Source organism: Thamnophis elegans, chromosome 17 (assembly GCF_009769535.1).
Source record: "Thamnophis elegans isolate rThaEle1 chromosome 17, rThaEle1.pri, whole genome shotgun sequence".
Taxonomy (NCBI): domain Eukaryota; kingdom Metazoa; phylum Chordata; class Lepidosauria; order Squamata; family Colubridae; genus Thamnophis; species Thamnophis elegans.
The window spans coordinates 10,719,633-10,740,278 of record NC_045557.1 but is presented as its reverse complement, the minus strand read 5'-3'; the positions used below and the strand labels follow the sequence as shown (position 1 = coordinate 10,740,278).

Below are 20,646 nucleotides of genomic sequence, written 5' to 3'. Positions count from 1 at the left end.
GGGGATATTACTGCATACATTTTTATATAAAGAAATGAAAGCAATAACCAGAGAAAACATGGAATGATTGAACAATGATAGACTACAACCTAATATAAATGTGTATTATTATTATTAGAAATACATAAGTTGATTGAATGTAATAGTTATGTGTTCTGTCCCCCCTTCACGGCTCTTAACAAACGGCAAGCAGACAAACTTAAAAGGAAGTCTTTTTATCAGTTCTCGGCTCAAACTGGCTTCGAGCCCAAAAGTAACATAAATACAGTCTCTGACTAGATAACGGAATGAAAAACAAAACAACTCTTACAAGCAACGCACTTCTCCAAGTGTAGCCTTGAATCAGGGTTACAGGAAACACCAAAGCACTTATCCAAGTGTATCAAGCAACGTTGTATGCACGAAGGAACGTTGACTCCTGCGACTAGGGCGTGGCAGCCTCCATCCTTTTATCTCCAAACCTGCCTCTAACAAGCCCCAGCTGCATAATGAATCTTGTATCCCGAAAAGACTCACAGCAGACATCTGCTGAGTCACAACAGTTATGATTAACTTTTATTAGTTTTGTTTGTATTAGAATGTATGACACCCAGGTGCCACACCATTCACGCATTGATTTGAGATATTTATTTAAAAAAAACAGAAAACTTAAAAATAAAAATAAAAAGTGGAGGGGAAAGGAGCCCAATTGTGGAAGTTGAATTGAATTGAATTGAATTGAATTTATTATATTTGTATGCCACCCTTTTCCCCGAAGGGGACTCAGGGCAGCTCACAACTCAAGTCAAGGGGGAGGGTACAAATAAGGAATAAAAAGACAGTCAAAAACAATACCATAGTTTAAAAGCACACAACAACCATACCATTCGAGGAGGGGACAAGACTCATTAGCCCCAGGCCTGTCGGAACAGCCAGGTTTTAAGGGCTTTGCGGAAGGCCTGGAGGGTGGTGAGGGTTCGAATCTCCACGGGGAGCTCGTTCCAAAGGGCCGGAGCAGCCACAGAGAAGGCCCTCCTCCGGGTGGTTGCCAGACGGCATTGGCCAGCGGATGGAATACGGAGGAGGCCTATCTGTGGGATCTGATCGGTCTATTGGAGGTAATTGGCAGCAGGCGGTCTCTCAAGTACCCAGGTCCAATACCATGAAGGGCTTTATAAGTGACGACTAGCGCTTTGAAGCGTATCCGAAGACCAATAGGCAGCCAGTGCAGCTCGCGGAGGATAGGTGTAACGTGGGTGAACCGAGGTGCACCCACAATCGCTCGCGTGGCTGCATTCTGGACAAGCTGAAGTCTCCGAATGCTCTTCAAGGGCTGCCCCATGTAGAGCACGTTGCAGTAGTCCAGTCTTGAGGTCCGTTGGGCTCCGTTGTCCGGCCATCCCATTTAAAACCATTCCTTGGGTTAGGGGCCCCACCATACCTTCAGTCCAAGGCTGGAAAAATGAAGACTTCTGGAAAACCAGATCTGGAGGGTGGTGTTGTAGGCGTTTTCTTTCTTGTTCTCTAGAAGGACGTCAATCACCATCTTCCGCTTCCCTTTACGGATGACATGAGGCTTCTGCCTGCAGTGGGGAAAATTTGATGACAACCCTGTGACTTGCGAGAAGAGTGCAGAGAAGAGCAACCAGGATGATTAGGGGACTGGAGGCTAATGTAAAGTTTCCCAACGATGCCGTAATGAACACATAATAAGAGCCAATGTTTCAATACAGAAACTAGCGATTTATTAACAGCTTCATTAGGCAAGATTTATCCGCAGCCATTTCTTTTGCTTTGTCTATCTCAGTGTTTCTCAACCTTGGCAACTTGAAGATGTCTGGACTTCAACTCCCAGAATACCCCAGCCAGTGAATGCTGGCTGGGGAATTCTGGGAGTTGAAGTTCGGACATCTTCAAGTTGCCAAGGTTGAGAAACACTGGTCTATCTGCTTCTGAACTTCGCCACTGTTCCTTTTCTCCCCGCACTCTGTGTCACAAATCACGTTGCCCAATAAATACACCCATCTCAAACCAGCTACTGTAATTTGAGATCCAGCTCCGCCGACGGTATGCATGGAATGTCAACAAGGGGAAGTTGACATCCGGCTCCCCTCACTTTTCAAAAGGAGTCTGTGCGAGCAAAAACAATTTGAGTACAACTATAGGATTCAAGGCTACGTCCTCCCCCCAGGTTTGATTGGATTTTTTTTCGTGGAATCTTTCTATAAGTCGATCAGCCTGGATATTTCTACTCTTTACCCTTTACTCTTTACTCTTTAAGAACAGTTGCAGGAACTGGGTATGTCTAGTTTAATGAAAAGAAGGACCAGGGGAGACATGATAGCAGTCTTCCAATATCTCAGGGGTTGCCCCAAAGAAGAGGGAGTCAAGCTATTCTCCAAAGCACCTGAAGGTAGAACAAGAAGCAATGGGTGGAAACTAATCAAGGAGAGAAGCAACTTAGAACTGAGGAGAAATTTCCTGACAGTGAGAACAATTAATCAGTAGAACAACTTGCCTCCAGAAGTTGTGAATGCTCCAACACTGGAAGTCTTTAAGAAGATGTTGGATAACCATTTGTCTGAAGTGGTATAGAGTTTCCTGCCTAAGCAGGGGGTTGGATTGGAAGACCTCCAAGGTCTCTTCCAACTCTGTTATTCTATTCTATATTCTGGATCCGCTCCTTACCTGGATCCACTGATATCCATTTCGGCTTGTAGCACCAGGTCTGTTACACACTCATCGTCCTCACCACAGTCTTTGAAAAGGGGATCTGGAAAAACAACCGATTGGTTCTGTACAGTTTTTTTGCCTCCCTCCCCCCCTTCTTAAAGATACACATCTGATTCTCTGACATCTGAGAAATATCTAAATAGGAGTGGCTCAAACTAGGAGTCATCAGCATTTTTCCTTAGTGTTCATCCCTCTTTATTACTAACAAAACTATTACTAACCTAGGTAAGCATGAACAATTGCTTGCAAATGCTATTCAAAGTATGCCGAAATTATTGCTTAGGTATTGAACTATGAAAATTATGCAATCCATTCTTCTTTAGTTCGAACCTAATGTATAGAGAAAAGTATGTCAAGACATGTCATCTAGAAATATTGATCAACCAGGGTGGCGCACTGGTTAGAATGCAGTATTGCAGGCTAATTCTGCTGACTGCCGACTGCCAGCAATTCGATCCTGACTGTCTCAAGGTTAACTCAGCCTTCCGTCCTTCCGAGGTCAGTAAAATAAGGACCCAGATTGTTGGGGGAAAGAGGCTGACTCTGTAAAACACTTAGGGAGGACTGTAAAGCATTGTGAAGCGGTATATAAGTTTAAGCGCTATTGCTATCTTCCTTCCTTCCTTCCTTCTTTCCTTCCCTCCCTCCCTCCCTGTGGTTAGAATACAGGATTGTAGTCTAACTCTGCCCATTGCCAGCAGTTCGATCCTGACCAGCTCAAGGTTGAATCAACCTTCCATCTTTCCGAGGTGGGTAAAATGAGGACCCAGATTGTCAGGGGCAAGAGGCTGACTCTGTAAACCTCTTAGAGAGGGCTGTAAAAGCACTGTGAAGCGGGATATAAGTCTAAGCGCTATTGCTGTCTAAAAAGGGAAAGTTTCCCTTCTGACTTTGAAGTTTTCATATTCACATTGGATTTAAAGCCTATGTTTTCCTGTTTTCAAACCCTAACCACACCTGTTCACAAACTTTATTCCAGCTGCTCAGGTTTTGCAAAAATGTTCTTAATTGTGAGCAGCAGAGGTCTTTAACCGAGTCTTTCTCAACCTTAGTACCTTTTTAAAGGTGTGGACTTCAATTCCCAGAGAGTTCACATTCTGTGGATGTGGAGTCAAAGCGCTACTTCTTAGTTACAGTTAGTCCTCGAATTACGACCATAACTGAGCCCAAAATGTACGTTGATAAGCGAGACGTTTGTGAAATGAGTTTCGCCCCATTTTAAGGCCTTTCCTGTCCCAGCTGTTAAGTGAATCACTGCCGTTGATAAATAGGTAACCTGGTCAGTATGTGAAACCCCATTGACAGAAGGTCACAGAAGGTGATCCCGTGACCCCAGCGCACTGCAACGGTCATAAACATGAAGCAGTTGCTAAATGGATGAATTTTGATCACGCGATCAGAGGGATGTGCAAAGGTCGTAACTGTGAAAAGCAGCCATAACTCACATTTTCCAGTGCCATTGTAACTTTGAACAGTCACTAAGCAAGCTGTTGTAAGTTGAGGACTTCCTGCGTAAGACTCACAGACTGCTGTATTGTATTTGCCTTTATTCTATCACTTCCTGAATGGGCAGATTGTTCCGTAAATCACAACCTTAGTCCCAAAAACCTTCTTTTATTTATACAGCTGTAAATTATGGTCATTCACAGTCCACAAGGCTTCACAAACAGCCTGTGAAGATTCCGACAGATGTCTGCTCGAGTTGCCACAGTCTTTCAGGGGAATGTTGATAAACACCCACCTTATCTCTCTTGGAAAGCTGCCAGGGACCTAATTGCCAAATGCAGAGCAAGGCCAAACTTAGCACATTTGGAGTGCCTCCCGGTCAAGGTAGGGCCGCAACTGGTGCACCAGGCGAACCTCGGCAAAAGCCCCCCCTGGTCACAGCTGACAAATGATGTTCTAATGTCAACTGTGGGTCCAGGAGAACCCCCAAGTTGCGGGCCTTCTCTGAGGGGTGTAAGATTTCACCCCCCAGGTTTAAAGGTGGAATATATGGACTATTTTGGGGGGGGGGGGCAGCATCCAAAGCCACTCAGTCTTGTCAGGGTTGAGTGCAAGCTTGTTCATTCCCATCCAGATCCTGACAGCCTCCAGGCACTGGCACATTACTTCCACCGCTTCACTGAGTTGGCACGAGGCAGACAGATACAGCTGGGTATCGTCCGCATATTGATGGTATTTAATCCCGTACCTACGAATGATCTCACCCAGCGGCTTCATGTAGATGTTAAATAGGAGGGGGGACAGGACCGAGCCCTGCGGCACCCCGTATTCAAGGGGCCCAGGGGTCGACCTCTGTCCTCCGACCAACACCGACTGCGACCTGCCAGAGAGGTAAGAGGAGAACCACCGTAAGACGGTGCCTCCCACTCCCACCTCTTCCAGCCGCCGCAGAAGGATACCATGGTCGATGGTATCGAAGGCCGCTGAGAGGTCAAGAAGCACCAGGATAGAGGAATGCCCTCTATCCCTGGCTCGCCAGAGATCATCGGTCAGTGCGACCAAAGCGGTTTCAGTGCAGTAACCAGGCCTGAAACCCGACTGAAAGGGATCCAGATAATCCGCTTCATCCAAGGTCTGCTCAGAGGAACTAATTGCTTCCTGCAAAAGTTTGCATCCCATTCGCTCCTCTTTTATGTCTTATGGGAGGGGCCAATCATCTCCAAGCCTTACTCCCGAGTTGTCCCTGTTTTCTTAATTGTTCTTGCCTTCTGGCAGCTCCGCGCATGAGCACACAGGGAACAGGGTCCCACTGTTCTTCTGCCTCGCTGGGGTCAGACTCCGGAGGCAGCACATAACGACCAGATGGCCTTGGCCCCCTCTCTGCCTCCAACACAGAGCCCTCGTTCGAGTCTTCCCCAGTCTCCAGGACTGGCCCATGTTCCCCACCCCCACCCCAACCTCCTCACTATCCGAATCTGCTGCCAGCTCCTCAGGCTGCTGGCGGGCCACAACACAGTTTATGTCACGCATCCGTGTGTGAAGATCACATTTCACTTACTAGTTTCTTAACAGTGGTGGGCAGCTTCTCATCCAGTACAGGCCCAGGCAGCTCAGTTTCACTCAGTCCAAACTTCATGGTGATGGTGACCGGCCGGAGGTAATCTGAGGTGTCCTGAGGGAAAAAAAATAGACCTGAGACCTTTTGGAGAACTAACATCGGCCCTGAAATTCCTAGGATGCTTCCTTCCCCTTTAAAATAGATGGGTTCCTCACAGACTGCGTAAATGCAGTTCAGTTTTTCTCTGTGTTTTCCAAGCATGATGGCAGGAGTGATTTTTCTCTCACTCATCCCACCACTCTGAGTGAATGTCAGCAGTTTTAAGATGTGAGGACCTCAGCTCCTAGAATGCAACTTTCAGATGTGTGGACTTGGGATGGGGATTTCTGGGAGTTGAAGTCCATACGTCTTAAAGTTGCCAAAGGGACTGGACTAAGTGACCTATATGTTTGCGACAGTGGAAAATATCTGTGGTTCGGGTGTAGGATGAGATTGTAGGTTCATTCTCCAAGCTTGTGGGTCCGCTTCCAAATGTTTCTGTCAGGGTTCCGAAGGATGCCCTGATTAAATCATGAGCCTTGAGCCAAGCTTCAAAAGAAATCCAGTTATTTATAAGGAGCAGCCTGTCGACACGTATGCAAGTGAAGCCAACTCAGACCCCATGTAATTTACGGCCCAGTTATGACCCTGTTTCCCCACACACACACCCCAGGGTGTGTCATAAATCACATTCTCCAATGGAGCACTTTTGTGGACTGTAGCGATCACTCCCCTGGCTGCTGTGGGTAACCTGGGAGACAGCCTTGGGAAAGATATGCCTGGAATGTGCTTCTGTTTGTGGCTGCCGTACTGCTTCGCCAGTTTCCCATCCCCCTTGCCTATGGCAACTCGAGAGCAGGCCAGGGATGCTTTGTGAGTTGACAATTTCAATGCCAGACTAGTTAACATCTTCAGTGGGATTTAGGGGATGTCAGTGTTCTTCTGCTTATAATGGCTCCCAGTAGGTCTTGTGACGAAGAGATTGTGTCAGATGAGAGTCTTGTGATGAGTCAGGTTGGGTTGCATTGAGTGAGCTTCTTGCGATGGATCTTGTGAAGGGATCAGGTGTGGATCACATCAGGTGAGGGTCTTATAATACAATAATACAATGCAATACCAGAGTTGGAAGGGACCTTGGAGGTTTTCTAGTCCAACCCCCCTGCCTAGGCAGGAAACCCTATACCGTTTCAGACAAATGGCTATCCAACATTTTCTTAAAGACTTCCAGTGTTGGGGCATTCACAACTTCTGGAGGTAACTTCTGTTCACTGATTAATTGTTCTAACTGTCAGGAAATTCCTCCTCAGTTCTAAGTTGCTTCTCTCCTTGATTAGTTTCCACCCATTGCTTCTTGTTCTATCCTCAGGTGCTTTGGAGAATAGTCTGACTCCCTCTTCTTTGTGGCAACCCCTGAGATATTGGAAGACTGCTATCATGTCTCCCTTAGTCCTTCTTTTCATTAAACTAGACATACCCAGTTCCTAATGGGTCATATGTGGGTCACATCACATAAGGAACTTGTGATGGGTCTTGTGATGGGAAGGTCATGTCAGGTGATGGTCATTGGGAGGTGAAGTGCTGGTTTTGTATGGGTGGCAAGGGTTGGTTGAGGGCAGAGGTAGTATTCAGCCAGTTTGGACTGGTTCAACTGAACCAGTGTGGAAATCGCGGGTGAGCCTCCACCCCCCACCCATCCGCCTATGCCATCCTATTTAGGCACGTTGTCAAGCCGCGTGCATGCTTGCAAGCCCCACACTCTAAAAGCATGTACGCAGGAGGCCGATCACATGTGCTGCCAAAGGGTGTGTGAGTGAAGCACGCACCTGCGCTCACATTTGCAAACCAGTCGGTAACATAAGTGAACACCACCCCTGGTTGAGGATCGTTGCCGTCACTTGATTGGCTATGTGATTTGAATTCTGAGCGGTTCAAAGTCTGGTTGCGCCTGTTGAATCAAATTGATGGTGGCGTGCCAGGCTTCGATGAAGCTACGTGGCAGGTGGTAATGTGGCCAATTATTCTTGCATTGCTCCAATCGAATCGGTGTTGTTCGGTATCAGTGGGAGCAGAGAACTGTTTGGAAACCAACACACAAGCTTGGAGAAAGAACCACCACTTCATGATTTATAGTATAATATATTGTAGTCTAATTTATAGTATAGGGATGGCGAACCTATGGCATGGATGCCAGAGGTGGCACACATGCCTTTGCCAGCTGGTCTTCTGGTTCCTGGCCTGCCCATGCGCTGCCAGCTGGTCTTGACGGAAAACGGCCTGAAAACGGCCTGAAAATCAGCCCCAAAAAGGCCTGAAACCGCCCCAAATTGGCATGTGTGTGCTGCCCAGCTGGTCTTCGGGTTTTTGGCGCTCCAGCATGTGCCCATGCACACTCATGCATGCGCATTCCGGTTTGGGCGCTTGGTGCCGAAAAAGTTCACCACCATTGATCTATGCCAGTGTTTCTCAACCTTGGCAACTTGAAGTCCTGTGGACTTCAACTCCCAGAATTCCCCAGCCAGCTATGCATAGCTGGCTGGGGAATTCTGGGAGTTGAAGTCCACAGGACTTCAAGTTGTCAAGGTTGAGAAACACTGATCTATACATTCTTTCCAATTCACATGATTTCACGATTAGGATTCTTCAGCTGAGGAAGAAATTCATTGGAAAGAAGATGGCTACAGCAGGCACATGCTTCATTCACAGCCCTCTTTAGCCAACCACCAGGCGTTTGAATCAACCATGTCCACAGAGAGAAACCCTTGCCGCACTCACAACGACATGGAAGCGAGCAGTTGAGCACGCCGTCCTGCCCACGGTGGCCCGAGTCCTCTTCTGCAGCAGCTTTTGGGAAGTGCTGTCAAGACCGCCCTCGTGCGAAGCTTCCTGTCATCCAGAGAGATGTTGTATTTTATACCTAGGATCAAATGGTAAAGGCAGAGTGGTTGCAGTGGCTGAGAGGTGGAGCTCCCGCCTCACAATCAGGAGGCTATGAGTTCAATCCTAGGTAGGGGCAGATATTTCTCTCTCTGGGCACAATGGGAATATATCTGCTGAACAGAACTCCGCTCTGGCAACAGGAAGGGCATCTGGCCAGTAAACACTGAGCTCCATTCAGTTGCCCTTCCTCTCCATCACTCCCTTGGCCACATTCCTCAAGGCTGCCTAACTTTGGTTCAAGTCATGTAACGAGGTGGACAGTAAGAGAAACATTGAACTTCTGGTTTTGGGAGGCACTTACTCAAGTGGCTGTCCTGGGGACCCAGAGACCGCGAAGACACACTGAAACAGAAGTTGGCTGTCACGCAGAGAGATTCCTTCCCGTTTTCTCTGGCAGTTTTTCTGGATCACGTTGATGGAGGCAGGGTTGACTGAGATGGATGCATTGATCTGCACGATTCTCCTGGATCTGATTCATTGCCAACAAAAATAATTGTAACCGCAAAGGACATACCGGCTTTCACAATCTAAGCACTGTAATTGGGTATAATCTATATTACTGCCATATAGCAGAGTGCTTCACTATTGGCAACTTTAAGATGTGTGAACTTTTAAAAAGAAGATTGACTTCACAATTGGCAAGACAGATAAGACTGTTTTGTTACTGGAAAGATACAGGTTGACAATGAAAGTTGGTAATAAAAAAGTAGATTTTTTATTATTGATGATTAATAAGTAAGAACTTTGTAACTCCTAGATTGTTTTAGATTGTTATTAAATGTTTACTCACTAACAATTAATTAACCATAAATAATAATAATGAAATAATAATGGATACAGCGTAATGATATATACATGAATTGACAATTTAGTAAAAGAAATTTGGATATAAATTGTAAATTGTGACATGGGAAAAAGACCTACAAATTTTATTAACAAATTTTCATTTAGATCTTGTTATAAAGGTGTAAGGTTTTTTTTGGGGGGGGGGCTGATGAGAAGAGATGGGGCATAAATGGTAAATGATTTTTTAGCCAATTATAATAACAACAAGGAAATGTTAATGGTCATTGTTTAACAATATATACATGCTCTGATATTGGCCAAAGTAACTTAGATATAAATTTTAGTCAGTGAGTTGGGGAAAAAAAGGGGGGGGGGAGGCTTAGAAATTTATTTATTGACTTTTACTTAAAGATGCTATAAAGGTGTAATGTTATTGAAGGATTTTTTGAAATAGCTAATGAATGCCATTATGCGGTTGTGTCTTTAAGTATGAATGATTTGAGTTAAAGGCATGTTCAAATAATTGTAGTCAAATGAGAATTGTGGTACATTGATAGTAAGATATACAAAGATTTTTGACTTAAAGCGTATAATCTAATTTGAACTATAATGACTGTGAAAGAAATGCACGAAAGTATCTGTAACCCATCGACACGCTTTCTACAAGATGTAATGAAGGATGATACTTTTTTGTGTGTTTTTGTTCAATTAAAATTTTTAAAAAATTCAAAAAAAAAAGATGTGTGAACTTCAACTCCCAGAATTCCTTGGCCAGCATGTTCCACTAACTATTGTGCTGGAGAAGACTTCTGTGAGTCCCTTGGACTGCAAGGGGATCCAACCAGTCAGTCCTAGAGGAGATCTGCTCTTTAGAAGGCCAGATCCTGAAGAGGAAACTCAAGACTTTGGCCACCTGATGAGAAGGAAGAAGGACTCCTGGAGAAGAGCCTCATGCTGGGAACGATGGAGGGCAAAAGAAGAAGAAGGGGACGGCAGAGAAGGAGGGGGCTGGATGGAGTCCCCGAAGCAGTCAGCCTGAGCTTAAATAGACTTCAAGGGATGGTAGAGGACAGGAAGGACTGGAGGAACGTGGTCCATGGGGTCACGATGGGTCGGACATGACTTGGCAACAATTCCACTAGTTGTTCCATATCAAGGTAACCCTTGTCCCATGGCGAGCTGCCATGCAGCGATTCTGCACCAGCGTTACTCACCCGCCCCTCTGAATGGGATTCCTCTCCCCTGGTCCTCCACCCAGCCCCTCACCTTAAGACCACTGCAGCATCCTGAGCCCCCACAGCCAGATCCACCAGGCCGTCCCCATCCATGTCGATCTGCCCATCCAAACTGCGGCCGAAATAGCGGAGGCCCAAATGAAGCGCTGTGGATTCGATGCGCTGCCAAGGGAAGAAAGCAACCGTTTTTTTTTGGGGGGGGGGGACAGCCTTAGGCACTTGTGGCTGCCTTTTTTAAGAGCCTTTTTTATTTTACCAAGGGTGTGACTTAATGCTAGATCCATAGAGGCAAAGTAGAAGCGAAGCCAGTTCTGAAGTTTACCCTGCGTAGCAAAAAAAACCACCCTTTTTCTTGTAAACCCACCAGGCTTATATAGTACAGGGTTATGACCGCAAACCTGTGGCCGCAGAGGTGGCAGGCAGAGCCCTCTCTGCAGGCATGTGTGCCATCACCAGCTGCTCTTCGCAGGTACCAGAGCAACGGGAAACGGCCGGAAAAATAGCAAAAGGCCATTTTCCGGGCCATTTCTCCCTGTTTTCCGCCTGTTTTTCTGGCTGTTTTCAGGCTGTTTTTCGGTCCAAAATGGCCTGAAATGGCCCCCCAAACAGCCTGAAAATGCCCCCCAAAACAGCCAAAAACGGTCCCCAAAACAGCCTGAAAACGCCCCCCAAAACAGCCTGAAAATGCCCCCCAAACAGCCTGAAAACGGCCCCCAAACAGCCTGAAAATGGCCCCCCAAAACAACCTGAAATGCCCCCCAAACAGCATGACTCAATGCCAAAGGCGCCCAGAGCACTGTTCCCTTCCCACCAAAGATGGTTCCTATTTTTCTACTTGCATTTTTTATGTGCTTTCGAACTGTTAGGTTGGCAGAAGCCAGGACAAGGAACGGGAGCTCACTCCGTTACGTGACGCTAGGGATTCAAACCGCCGACCTGCCGACCTTTCTGATGGACAAGCTCAGCGTCTTAGCCACTGAGCCACCATGTCTGTGCCAAATGATGGAACTGAATTTGCTCCATTCAACCAGGTTGGAAGACTTTTGCAGATACATAACACTGAATTAAAAATCCTATTAAAGCGAAAGTAGAAACTGAAAGTGGGAGATGCTGACGCTCACTCACCTGTTTGAACGTGGCAATACAGTTGTACGGTAGCCGTGGTACAAGTAGACTGCCCCCTGTGGTTGTTCTCCAAGGGGGCACCCACAACTACGTCGTTAAGCTGTCGTGATTAAGATCCGGAACAGCCAGGATGGCGTAGCCAAAGCGGGCATCCTGAGGTTTGGGGTCAGGAAGGAGGGTCCCATTGAGGGTCAGCAGTGACTTCAAAAGAGAAGGAGAGAAAGAGAGGGAAACGCGTTAAAAGTAAATACATTCCTTTCGTCTGTCTGCATCCACTCATATCAGGAAAAGAATTGTTCTATCTCTATCATCTCTATCTCTATCTATCATCTCTATTTCATCTCTATCATCTCTATCTCTCTCTATTTCTACCTCTCATCTCTATCTCTCATCTCTATCTCTACTCTCTACTCTCTACTCTCTACTCTCTACTCTCTACTCTCTACTCTACTCCGGGTGTCTATGGAGATTCTCAATCATCCAGGTCCCGGTTCTCCCAAAGGTGCTTTTTCAAGAGGCAACTGTACTTTCTGGTTTTTTTTGAAGATGTTTCGCTTCTCATCCAAGAAGCTTATTCAGCTCTGACTCTCCCCATTATCCAGTCAGAGCTGACGAAGCTTCTTAGATGAAAAGCAAAATGTCTTCCAAGAAAAATGTCAGAGTATGCACAGCGTGACTACAATTTTGAGACAACCCAGGAGTAAAATACAGAGGTTTTGTCTTTCAAACAGTGGTTTATATCCAGGACTTATATATACATACACATGTCAGGAAAATACTAGGCAAGCAATCAATCTATAATTCTAAACAGAGAACTACAATGGAGAGAGATATACGAGGAGAGAGAGACATCCTCACATGGCCTCCCTTATATATACAGCTTGTTAAAGTGGCAGTAACCCTGCTGACTCATCCTCATGTCATCATCTCAGTTTACAGCCTTACAGCAGCTTGTCAGCTATTAAATCATCATTACCCTGACAAACCCCCCCACCCCCAGAAAGTCCAGTTGCCTTTTGAAAAATCACCTTAGGGTGATTCCGGGAGGGGGGGGTGTCTTTCAGAAATTAAAAACCCAATACAAACTCCGATGAACCCCTGCCCCTCAACAGCACTCACCTGGCCAACCTTGTAAAGGTAAACACACCCTATTTCTTTGTTCTGTGGGCCCAGGTACATGGGGGCAGCCACCAGCAGGACATCTGTGATGCCATCCCCATTCACGTCCACGGGGCAAACTTCACTCCCAAAGTAGGAACCGATCTGCATGAGATAATGAAGACTACGTCAACCCTGGCAGATTCACACAAGTTTTCTTGCCACTGTTGTTAAGTTAGCCACATGGTCGTTAAGTGAATCTGGCTTCCCGCCCTCCCCCCCATTGACTTTGCTCATCAGAATGTTTGCATGACCCCGGGAAACAGTGTTGTGGCCTGGCAGCGGAGCTTGCAAGCAGATTCGGACAGTGAGGAGGTTGGGGAGGAGCATGGGCCAGTCCTGGAGTCTGGGGAAGGCTCTGATAGGGTCTCTGTGTCCTAGGCAGAGAGGGGGCCAGGGCCGTCCGACAGTTATCAGCTGCCTTCGGAGTCGTAGATCATTGAAGCAGAGGAACAGCTGGAGCCTGTTCCCAGTGTGCGCATGTGCAGAGCTGCCAGGAGAAGGGAACAGCTAAGGAACAAGGGCTGACTCGGGAGTAAAAGCACAGGTGAGTAACCGAGGTGACTCGGGAGTAAAAGCACAGTGAACGGCCCCTCCCAGAGGGAATAAAGAGGAGCAAATGGGGAGGGGAGTTTGCAGGAGACCATTAGTTCACTTCATTAGTGTGAAGATTTGTCTGTGACCCCAGAGACTCCTTGCCAAGTATTTTCCGGTACAGCATTTGGAAGATATCGGCCTGGCAGCTCTCCAAGGCTGATAAGGTCTGTGGTTGTAAATCCACCCTTGAAAGACTGTTTGCTGGGATTTTGCTGGATGTGAACGAGAGGGATTCACGTGAGCTTCATAAAAAGGGGTTTTGCTGGGACAAGGAGTCTGCTTCGGGATTTGGTGAAGCCTAGCTCAGAACACACCCAGCAACCGTCCTAAATATGACCCAGTTGTCAAATACCCAAATGCAAATCATGTGATGCTACAATGGTCGTAAGTGTGAACGATGGTTGTGTCACTTTTTTTCCAGTGCCGTTGTAACTTCCGTCACTAAGCAAACTGTTGTAAGACGAGGACCGTCTGAATTCAGCAGCTAGAAAATCCAGACACATAAACAATGTTCTCACACACCTTTCATGCAGCAACACTGCTAGTTGGTCACAAAACACACACACACACACACACACACACACACACACACACAGACACGTCTTCTAGCATCTCCTGTTTCTGTTGTAAACGGTTTCTGCTAAAAAAAAAGGTGCAATGATTGACATTTGCATTTTGCGAGTCCCTTACCTGGTCCCCTGTCAAGGCCTGAGAGATGGATACGTCGCCATCTCCATCCATCTCAAAGAGGATAACTTTCCCCTTGTGCTGGAAACGGGGGGCGCTGGCCAGATAGAGCCTTCGGCCACTCCGGAGTCTGATGGAAGAGACCGTATAGCCTGAGAAAGGGAAAGAAAAAGAAAAGAAAAAAAGAAAATGACAAAGAAATTCTGGTCTTTGACCACGGATCTTATTTTTAGAACAGAGTTGGAAGGGACCTTGTAGGTCATCTAGTCCAACCCCCTGCCCAAGCAGGAGATCCTACACCATTTCTGACCAGTCTCTTCTTGAAACTTCCAAGGATGAAGCTCCCACAACTTCTGAAGGCAACTTCTGTTCCACTGATTGATTGTCCTCACTGTTAGGAAATTTCTCCTTAATTCCAGGCTGCTTCTCATCCTTGATTAGTTTTCATCTATTGTTCATGTCCTGCCTTCTGGTGCTTTGGAGAACAATTTGACCCCTTCGTCTTTGGGGGCAGCCCCTCAAATAGACTATGGAAGACTATTCTCCTGTCTCCCCTGGTCCTTCTCTTCACTAGACTAGTCAGGGCCCAATTCCTGCAACTGTTCTTCGTATGTTTAGCCTCCAGGTCCCCTAATCCTCTTGGTTGCTCTTCTCTGCACTCTTAACAGAGTCTCAACATCTTTTTTGTATCATTGTGACCAGAATTGGATGCAGTATTCCAGTGTGGCCTCCCCAGTGTAGTATAAAGTGGTATAGCACTTCTCGTGATCTTCACCTGGGAGTGATTATGGTAGATACTTGGCACAAGTCTTTAAAGTAAAGGATGTAAAAGCATTTTGAATTGCTGGAATTTAAAAACATCATGTTTTGAGTGAAAGTACTTCCAAGATGATCGAAAAGGGGCATTTTAAAATCCCAAACAGCTATTATGCATGGAACGATTATTTCAAAGTCGAAGTGCATTCAAATTGGTTCAAATTCAAAATATTTTTCACGGTGCTTTCTTCCCATGAATTAGAATCCAAAAGAAAAAGAAGTTAAGAAGAGTATGTGGTACCTGGATGAATCAGGAATTATAGCCCAACAAAGTTTGAGAATACAAACTCTCCTTACTGATTTTAGGTATAATAATAATTCCTTTCTGTGAGAAGGGAGATTATTTAAGCATAGTTTTACAAGTTAATACCCCCGCCCCAAAATAAAACCATAAAAGACTCAAAGTATTTTCCTTGTAAACAAAAGGCCATAAAAAACATTCTGTGCTTCTTTAGTTAAAAACCCCCTGGGCAATATCTACTGAAAAAAATATGGATTCTTTATTACCTTTTAGAATGGAAGAGGTGTTACAAGCTCAGATAGCCTTTAAAAGAAATACTGGAATACACTTGGAATACGGCATCCAGTTTTGGTCACTACGTTACAAAAAGGAAGTTAAGACCACTTAGGAACAAGTAAAATGGAGAGCAACTAAGATGATTTTTAAAAAAAGTTTTTTGCACTCTGCAAACCTCCCAAAAATGGCCCGTTTTTTTGAGAAAACGCCCCCCTTTTTTTCCCCAAAAAAGGCATGAATAGCCCTTAGGACGCCCCCCAAATGAGCAAAAACCGGCGCATTTTGCGCGAAAATGGGCCCATTTTTTTGTCAAAAAGGGCATGGATAGCCTTTAGGAAGCTTATAGAGTGCTGCTGGGGGGGGGGGGCAAAAAAACAGCCCATTTTTTTGCTCATTTCTGCCCTCCCCAGCCCCCAGGAGCTCTCTGGAAGCCTCCTAAAGGCTTGCATGGCCATTTTTGCAAAGGGGGTGGAGTTTCGGGAGGCAAACAATGCTGTATTCAGTGTATAAGACGCATCCAAATTTTCAGCCGCTTTTTTGAGGGAAAAGGGTGCGTCTTTGAAAAATACGGTACTTCTCAGAGATAGGGGACGACCACCATTGGAAACAGAAAAGATGGGTTAGCTCACCCCTTCGTCCTGACCGTCTGCTGTTTTCCTTACCCAGATAGGCCGCGTGGTTGTTCAGCTTTCGCGGGAACTCTCTTGCAAAAGCTTCCCGGGGGGGGATGACCCGTCCAGACCGGCCCCTCCTTGAGCACGGGCACCGTCCCAGTCGTAGGCTCCCACCATCCCAAAGAGAATTCCATCCTGCCAGGAGAGAAGCAACGACAATAGCAGTAGTACTTAGACCTATATCCCTCTTCACAGTGCTTGACAGCCCTCTCTGATCAGTTTACCGAGTGAGCCTCTTGCCCCCCAACAATCTGGGTCCTCGTTTTACCCAACTTGGGAGGATGGAAGGCTGAGTCAACCTTGAGCCGGTCAGGATTGAACTCCTGGCAGTGAGCAGAGTTAACCATCAAGATTGCATTCTTAACCACTACACCCCACGGCTCTTAGATAGATGTAGAACTAGATGGATGGATGGATGGATGGATGGATGGATGGATGGATGGATGGATGGATGGATGGATGGAAGGAAGGAAGGAAGGAAGGAAGGATGGATGGATGGATGGATGGATGGATGGATAGATAGATAGATAGACAGACAGACAGACAGACAGACAGACAGACAAATATAGAGATAGATAGCAATAGCAATAGCACTTAGACTTATGTATCGCTTCTTAGTGCTTTCCAGCCTACTCTAAGCGGTTTACAGAGTCGCCTCTTGCCTCCAACAATTTGGGTCCTCATTTTACCCACCTTGGAAGGATGGAGGCTGAGTCAACCTTGAGCCGGTGACATTCGAACTCCTGGCAGTCAGCAGAATAAGCCTGCAATACTGCATTCTATCAATGTGCCACCATGGCAATAGAATAGCGTAGCGTAACGTAGAATAGACTAGAGTAGAAAAATGAAGAATAGAATAGAATAATGTAGAATAGAATAGAAATAGAATAGAAATAGCACAGTTATATATTGCTTCACAGTACTTTATAGCCCTCTCTAATTGGTTTACAGAGTCAGCTTCTTGCCCCCAACAATCTGGATCCTCATTTTATCAACCTTGGAAGGATGGAAGGCTGAGTCGACCTTAGGAGGAAGGAAGGAGGAAGGAAGGAAGGAAGGAAGGAAAAAAGGAAGGAAGGAAGGAAGAACACTTAGACATATCCTGCTTCACAGTGCTTTTCCAGCCCTCTCTAAGCAGTTTACAGAGTCATCCTCTTGCCCCCAACAATCTGGGTCCTCATTTTACCCACCTCGGAGGACGGAAGACTGAGTCAACCTTGAGCCTGGTGAGATTCGAAGTGCCAAATTGCAGGCAGCCGGCAGTCAGCAGATGTTAGCCTGCAGTACTGCACTCTCACCACTGCGCCACCCCTGGACACCACAGCCCTCCAGACACTCAACCTACTCAAAGCAAAGGCTGCTTGGCTTCCAGACTGTAAGCCGCCTGGAGTCCCCTGGGTGCGAATCGGGCGGCTGTATGAATTTGCTTTGTTTCAGTTTACACAGATATCAAATAGCACTTAGATTGATTTCCGCTTCACATTTGGAAATGATTTGTCTCTTACCTCCAGCAAGTGGGTGGAGAAGCCCACCTGAGACATTTTCCAGCTCAAAAGAGTTATACTCGCGGGTCCCTGTGTTTGAAGAGAAGAAAAGGGGGGGGGGGAATGTCACCTTCTTGATATCAAGTTGGGCTAGATGACCTCCAAGGTCCCTTCCAACTCTGCTCATCTGTTAATAAATGGCGTAGGGTCTCCTGCTTGGGCAAGGGGGTTGGGCTAGATGACCTCCAAGGTCCCTTCCAGCCCTGCTCATCTGTATGAAAGTTACTCTCCTGCTTGAGAAGGGGGTTGGGCTAGATGACCTCCAAGGTCCCTTCCAACCCTGCAAACATATTACCGGAGGCCAGTTTATCAGAAAAGGATGATAAATAGCTTTCTTGGTTATTCCCGTGGCAGATGTGTCTGCCCAACTCTGTGTTTGGTGAAAGGTTGAAAGGTTCTTTAAACCTTGGGTGTGGTAGCACTTTCACCCTTCAAGGCTGGCCCATCATTTGTGGGGGGGGGGACAACACTGGGGGCGGCTTCCTGGATTTGTAGCTCCTGCTTGAAGGGCAGGTGTCCACTGTGACCAGGAAGTCTTTTCACACACATCAGTGGTGCTCTTTTCCTAGATTGGGAGAGGTAGCTTCGGACAGTCATTCACACCCAGGGTCACTTCGCAGCTGACTACTACAAATGTACTTCACATGGGTCATCACTGTGCCCCTGAAAAGATGTTGAGACTCTGGAAAGAGTGCAGAGAAGAACAACAAAGAAGATTAGGGGACTGGAAACTAAAACATGAAGAACAGTTGCTGGAACTGGGGTGTGTGTAGTTTGATGAAAAGAAGGACCAGGGGAGACATGATATCAGTCCTCCAATATCTCAGGGGCTGCCACAAAGAAGAGGGAGTCAAGCTATTCTCCAAGGCACCTGAGGGCAGGACAAGAAGCAATGGGTGGAAACTAATCAAGGAGAGAAGCAACTTAGAACTGAGGAGAAATTTCCTGACAATGAGAACAATTAATCAGTGGAACAACTTGCCTCCAGTTGTAAATACTCCAACACTGGAAGGTTTTAAGAAGATGTTGGATATTCATTTGTCTGAAGTGGTATAGTCTTTCCTGCCTAAGCAGGGGGTTGGACTAGAAGACCTCCAAGGTCCCTTCCAACTCTGTTATTCTATTCTATTCTGTTCTGTTCTGTTCTGCATTTTATTCTATTCTATATTCTGCTCTATTCTATTCTGTTTATTCTACTCTATTCCTATCTTATTCTATTCCTATCCTATTCTATTATTCTATTCTATTCTCTCTATTCCTATTCTAGTCTGTTCTCTCTAATTCTATTCTATTCTATTCTATTCCTTCAACCAGAATTACTAGAATTGCAACTGTGTTGGACTTACTGTATATATACCCCAGCAATGGTTACTTACCCTAACAGAATGACCAAGTTGGAAGGGACCTTGGAGGTCTTCTAGTCCAACCCTGCTCCGGCAGGAGACCTTATACCCTTTCGGACAAATGTCTTCTGTTCCCCTCCCCCAGATGCTAACGCCGCATCCTTTTCCATCACCTTCAAGGCTGAAGATCCGATCGCCTAAGGAGTCCACAATATCGTTGAGGGCCGCCTCATCAGTCACATTGAAGAAATACTTCTCGTCGGGGTCGCTGGCGATGTATTAATTTCGTTGATGAACGAGTTGGGATCTTTCTTCCGCGTATATAGTGGCCCAAGACCTGGGGGGGGGGACCGAGACATCATTTCAAGACTTGGATGGAGGCGAATCAAGGTCTGAGAATCATTGTCTCCACTAGATAATTGATGGTCAAGCTGAAACTAAATTAATCAAGTAAAAAACTGCAAACGGGAAAAAATCCCTTTCTCAAACCCCAAATAGGTTACCTAGACCTAATCCACATATCAAAGGATGCAGTCTGCAAAAACAGAGTTAATTAAATTAGGTCCCCCCAAGAAACTGCATGTTCACAAGAATATAACATGCCTAAACACAGACATGGGACTCTCAAATGTCACCCTACAATCAGCACATGATACCCCTTAAAAAATCTGCTGCTGCAACCCTATTTCTCTTCAACATGCCCCTAAAGGCAAACTTGTTTGCTTTTAGAAATGATAGGATAGAATAGCAGAGTTGGAAGGGACCTTGGAGGTCTTCTAGTCCAACCCCCTGCTCGTGCAGGAAACCCTACATCACTTCAGACAAATGGTTGTCCAACCTCTTCTTCAAAACCTCCAGTGTTGGAGCATTTACAACTTCTGGAGGCAAGTTGTTCCATTGATCAATTGTTCAGGAAATTTCCCCTTAGTTCTAAGTTGCTTCTCTCCTTGATTAGTTTCACCCATTGCTCAAGTGCTTTGGAGAATAGCTTGACTCCCTCTTCTTTGGGGCAGCCCCTGAGATATCAGAACACTGCTATCATGTCTTCCCTGGTCCTTCTTTTCATTAAACTAGACATACCCAGTTCCTGCAACCGTTCTTCATATGTTTTAGCCTCCAGTCCCCTATTCATCCTTGTTGCTCTTCTCTGAGCTCTTTCCAGAGTCTCCACATTTTTTTTTAAATCGTGGTGACCAAAACTGAATGCCGTATTCCAAGTGTGGCCTTCCCAAGGCCTTATAAAGTGGTATTGACCCTTCACGTGATCTTGATTCTCTCCCTCTGTTGATGCAGCCTAGAACTGTGTTGGCTTTTTTGGCAGCTGCTGCCCACGGCTGGTTCCTATTTAAATGGTTGTCCACTAGGACTCCAAGATCCCTCTCCCTCTCCAAGATCCCTCTCTAGTTACTACTATTGAGCAAGGTGCCACCTATTCTTGGCTAAATGTAGAACTTAACTTTATGAAAATTTAC

At 46.0% G+C, this 20,646-nt stretch overlaps 1 protein-coding gene across 1 annotated transcript in view; it reads right to left on the bottom strand.

Moving 5' to 3' along the window:
* Nucleotides 1–20,646, bottom strand: part of ITGA10 (integrin subunit alpha 10) — a 48,032-nt gene that overhangs the window by 16,951 nt on the left and 10,435 nt on the right. The window contains 18 exon segments of the mRNA XM_032234324.1: nt 1,421–1,562; nt 2,668–2,752; nt 5,713–5,830; nt 7,589–7,700; nt 8,528–8,669; nt 8,994–9,075; nt 9,077–9,161; nt 10,745–10,885; nt 11,848–11,896; nt 11,899–11,934; nt 11,937–12,039; nt 12,958–13,101; nt 14,284–14,432; nt 16,276–16,357; nt 16,360–16,422; nt 17,793–17,863; nt 19,345–19,449; nt 19,452–19,585. Of these exon segments, the coding sequence (XP_032090215.1) occupies nt 1,421–1,562; nt 2,668–2,752; nt 5,713–5,830; nt 7,589–7,700; nt 8,528–8,669; nt 8,994–9,075; nt 9,077–9,161; nt 10,745–10,885; nt 11,848–11,896; nt 11,899–11,934; nt 11,937–12,039; nt 12,958–13,101; nt 14,284–14,432; nt 16,276–16,357; nt 16,360–16,422; nt 17,793–17,863; nt 19,345–19,449; nt 19,452–19,585 (1,843 nt within the window).